The sequence below is a fragment of the Buceros rhinoceros genome, unplaced genomic scaffold, assembly GCF_000710305.1.
Source record: "Buceros rhinoceros silvestris isolate BGI_N320 unplaced genomic scaffold, ASM71030v1 scaffold39586, whole genome shotgun sequence".
Classification (NCBI taxonomy): Eukaryota; Metazoa; Chordata; class Aves; order Bucerotiformes; family Bucerotidae; genus Buceros; species Buceros rhinoceros.
This window is the reverse complement of record NW_010417793.1, coordinates 4333-8373: the sequence shown is the minus strand read 5'-3', so window position 1 is coordinate 8373 and position 4041 is coordinate 4333. Positions and strand designations below refer to the sequence as shown.

The window sequence follows — 4041 nt, the reverse complement described above, 5'->3', positions numbered from 1 at the left end:
CTAATATCAATTTCAGAATCATAAAAATAATTAGTATCTGCTCTGATTTTTTCTTGCTTTGTGTCAAATGAGACATATTTGAGACATACTGGACATTATTGAGTAACATTCGTTAATCAAGTTTCCCAAATTTGATACCGATGAACTAAACAAATGTATTTTAATGCGATCTTACTGAATAAAGATTAGCATAGAAGACTTTTGTGCTCTGAATTTATATTAGAAGACCTTGAGCTAAAGGGTTACTCAAAGCATTTTTTGAAGTAATTGAGACAAATGCACTAGATACTTTTTTAAAAAGCATTTTAAATGTTTCAGAGATGCTTATTCTTGCTATTACTTTTTAATTACGCAGCAACACTTTCAAAAATGGAAATGCCTTCAGAGGAGGCAAAAGTATGGGGAGCTAAGAGAAATTTGTGAAGAGCAATATGTAAAGGAAGTTAAAAATGCTCCAGAGGATGTTAGGGTTATCATCATCATCATCACGGCTTGGCTTCATGAACGAAGATCTGGGAAGGGTTTTTCCCATGCTCACTGCAAGCGATGAGTGCACCCTTTGGGCCTGCGCGGTGGATTTTTTAGGTGAGGCGCAGCCTGCGCGGAACTGGCTCCACTCTTTACACCTGAGGTTCATCTGCCAGGGCCTGGCGAGCTTGGACGGTGACAGTGAAGTCCTCGGGTCGTAGGTTTGGTTAGAGTATCCTTCTCTTAGATGGATGAGCCTTACAAGGCTAAACAAGCTCCATCTGCCCAGGTTTGGAGTCAGAGTTGTCCTTCTCCTAGGATGGTGCCCAAAGGCCAGTGAGGCCATCCTGCCCGTGGACACACTTTGTCTGACCCTTCAGCTGAGACCTGTCTGGCCTGGGAGACCCCACCAGAGGCACATGCCACCACCAGCACAGCTCTCAACCTCACAAGAGCACGCAAGCTCCTTCCCCACGACAGTGGGGTGCCCGTGAAAGAGTCGCTGCTCTACCTCCGGACATCACAGACCCGGGCACGGGGCAGCCGGGGCCTGACAAGAACGGGAGTCCTGGAGGTCTGTTGGGGTTATAATTCATCTTTATCAGTCAAGGTAATTACATTCTTGTTTAAGATGTTGAATACTTCAATTCAGAGAATTGAACTAGTCATTACAAAGCAATGCCAAGAAAAATGAAATAGCATAGACCAAGGAAATAGCAATTGTTCAGAGGCAATGCAATCACAGAGCATGGGTCCTCCTTGATGTGTTAATTCACTTTGTGAGAGTTAATCACTTCACTTTTGTTCAATTATATGAAAGATTTCCTTTGCTGTGTATGCCTATCACCATGTACTTAACCACACTAAGATTTCTGAATTTCACTGAGGAGGTGGTGTCCACTGTCTGTGTTACAGGAAGTTCATTTGCAAATTTTTTTTTTCAGTAAAAATGCTCTAACAGGATTATTCTACTTTTATTTTTTCACTTTGACTCAAATAAATTTGTTTCACTTCCAATAGGAAGAGTCTCAGTTATGAAAACCAATGAAAGCTAGGGAATTTGTTAATTCACCTGTTCCCCAATAAATTCTCTAATGACAGCAGAAGTTGTGACAGGATCCAGCAGAAAAGCCAAAGGACTCCCATGATTACTTCAGCATATGATAGCAACTCTATTAGGTAAAGCACTGAGAATTAGTATGGAAAGTTTAATGCATTTCTTAAGATTCGGACCAGCTTTCTCTTTTCCTTCTTTTAAATCCTGCTGGGCAGAAGCTTTGATTCTTCTCAGTTGCCAGGGTGCAGTATTATTTCCAGGAGCAAGGGGAATAGGTCAGTCAAATGAAATTGTTCAAATGACAGTAAAGTCTCCAGGATGGCGGATCACCGCCTCCCTAAGATTGTGTTCTACGGTGAACTCGCCACCGGCTGCCGCAAGAGAAGAGCTCCAAAGAGGAGATATAAGGACTCCCTGAAACAATACCTCAGCCTAGGCCATACTGACCACCATCAGTGGTCCACCCTGGCCTCCAGTCGGGAGATTTGGAGACACACCATACATAACGCTGCTGTCTCCTTTGAGAGCACGCGTAGAATCAGTCTTGAGGAGAAAAGACAGCGCAGAAAGAACCGTGCCTCGACTGTACCACCCAAGGAGACCTTCCGGTGTGCTTTTTTGCAACCGGTCTTGCCTATCCCGCATTGGCGTTTTCAGCCATCAGCGCACTTGCAGTAAGCGTGGGTAAAGCCCTTCCCAAATCTTCATCCACAAAGCCAAGCAAGCCATGATGATGAAATTTACAGCTCAGAAGAAAATAACAGATTTTCTTGCTTTTCATTGTTTTTATTTACTGGAGAACCAATTCGGTACTATACCAGTGCATAAATACGAGCCTGTGAGGAAACGCCTAATTCCTTAGGAATCAGTATGAGATCTCTGGAGTCTCCGAACGGCTAGTAACGACGTTGCCTCGCCAGGCTTTGGCCACAAGAGGGTGCTGCTGGGACGCGTCGAGGGCCCTTCGCTTAAATCACCTCCTTGAGCTTCAGCCAGAGCAAAGATCCTTACTTCTGCAAGGCTAACGGCCTGGAGGGGAACAAAAACATCTCCCCCGTTTTGGGGATTTTTTTGGTGTTTTTCTTACTGAGGTTTATATAACGATCGTATTGCAAACAGTAGCTATGAAAGTAATGAACAGGCCCTTGGTGGCAGTGTGATGATACAAAGGTTTCCCTGATGTTACTTAAGATTAGACTAAAAGAATGAAGAATTAAATGTTGAACTGAAAGCCAGTTCAAATCAAATAAAATGTATATTTAAAAGATTTAGAAACCTCATTTAAACTCTACATTAAATGGACAAAATTAGCTTTAAAATCTTACCGGAGAACAAAATTGAGGCACGCTGCTTGAAGTGCCTGGTAGCTTTACTGATACATGTTATAGACTGCTTATGTCATATACTTGTACAGCTCTTTACATCACAGTAATCTTAAAAGAAGCAAAATAAAATTTGCGGTGCAATTCTTATAATAAATTAAATTAGGAGCAGACTATAGGACAAGGTTCGTTTATTCTCCAAAGGCTTTATTTTTAATAAGTTTATTTTACAAATCATTTAGACTGCAAATGTCATCAAACTTCCTTATTCTTTTCTAGCATTCCAGTGTGTTTACTGGTTAACAAACATCTCGGCCTGCTAGCCAGAAAGTTTCCAGAAGTCTCTCAAGCCATTGTAAACAGCTGCATTCAGAATTACCATGACAGATGTTTACCCACAGTACTTGTATATAAAACTGGTGAAATAAAAGGCAGGTTCATTGGAGTAGCTGAATGTGGGGGAAAGTATCAAGTGGAAGGTATGAGAAATATTTTTAAATAATTCGTGTTACAGAAAATTTCATGTTGTCTGTAATCAGATGATCTAAAGATCTTAAAGGTGGAAAAAGTTCTTTAATATTTTTGTAGGAAGAAGTCTACAAAAAGCAAAAATTGATGTAACTGTGTTAAGAATATTAGATAAGCATGGATATTTTGCAGTTTCACTGAGATAAAAGTGGGTTGTCACAAGGATAAATATTTTTTCGTTGCTGAGAGGGATCTTGGTCTTAAAGTTGTAAGTAAGTTCTCATAAGCAAGGATTTATTGCAATTAGCAGAATAAATCAGCATTTGTGTTTACAGAGCTCAAACAGAAACTAGAAGAAGTTGGAGCAATAGAAACAGACTTAGAAGGAAATCCCCAAAAAGACATTTATGAATATGATGACACTTTTCAGTGCAAAATATTTCTGCTTATGAAAACACCAATACAAAAAGGAGTGAGGTGATGAGACCATGCTACTACTCCAGAAAATTTTAATGCAGATCATCTGATCTGACATAAATTTGCTCAAATACAGGTTTTTTATTCCTTTAGTAAGCCTGAAACAATTTGGGGGAAAAAAAAGTCACTTTTGTTTCATTTGTATATTTTTTGGTTTTGATTTGTGGAAGAGAATTGATGTAGTAAATGAACACCGTACTTACTTTTAGATACATAGAGATGGCTGGGGTTGATACCGAGAGACTGGAT

General features: G+C 40.1%; 1 protein-coding gene across 1 annotated transcript; it reads left to right on the top strand.

The window, feature by feature from the left end:
- Positions 1-355: 355 nt before the first annotated feature.
- On the top strand, positions 356-3792 carry LOC104495329 (phosducin-like protein 2; the record flags this gene model as incomplete). Its single annotated transcript, XM_010138284.1, is given in 5 exon segments — positions 356-463; positions 1035-1078; positions 3127-3326; positions 3651-3739; positions 3742-3792. Coding segments are annotated over 5 exon segments (492 nt in total), but the record flags the coding sequence as incomplete, so codon positions are not given.
- Positions 3793-4041: the final 249 nt, after the last annotated feature.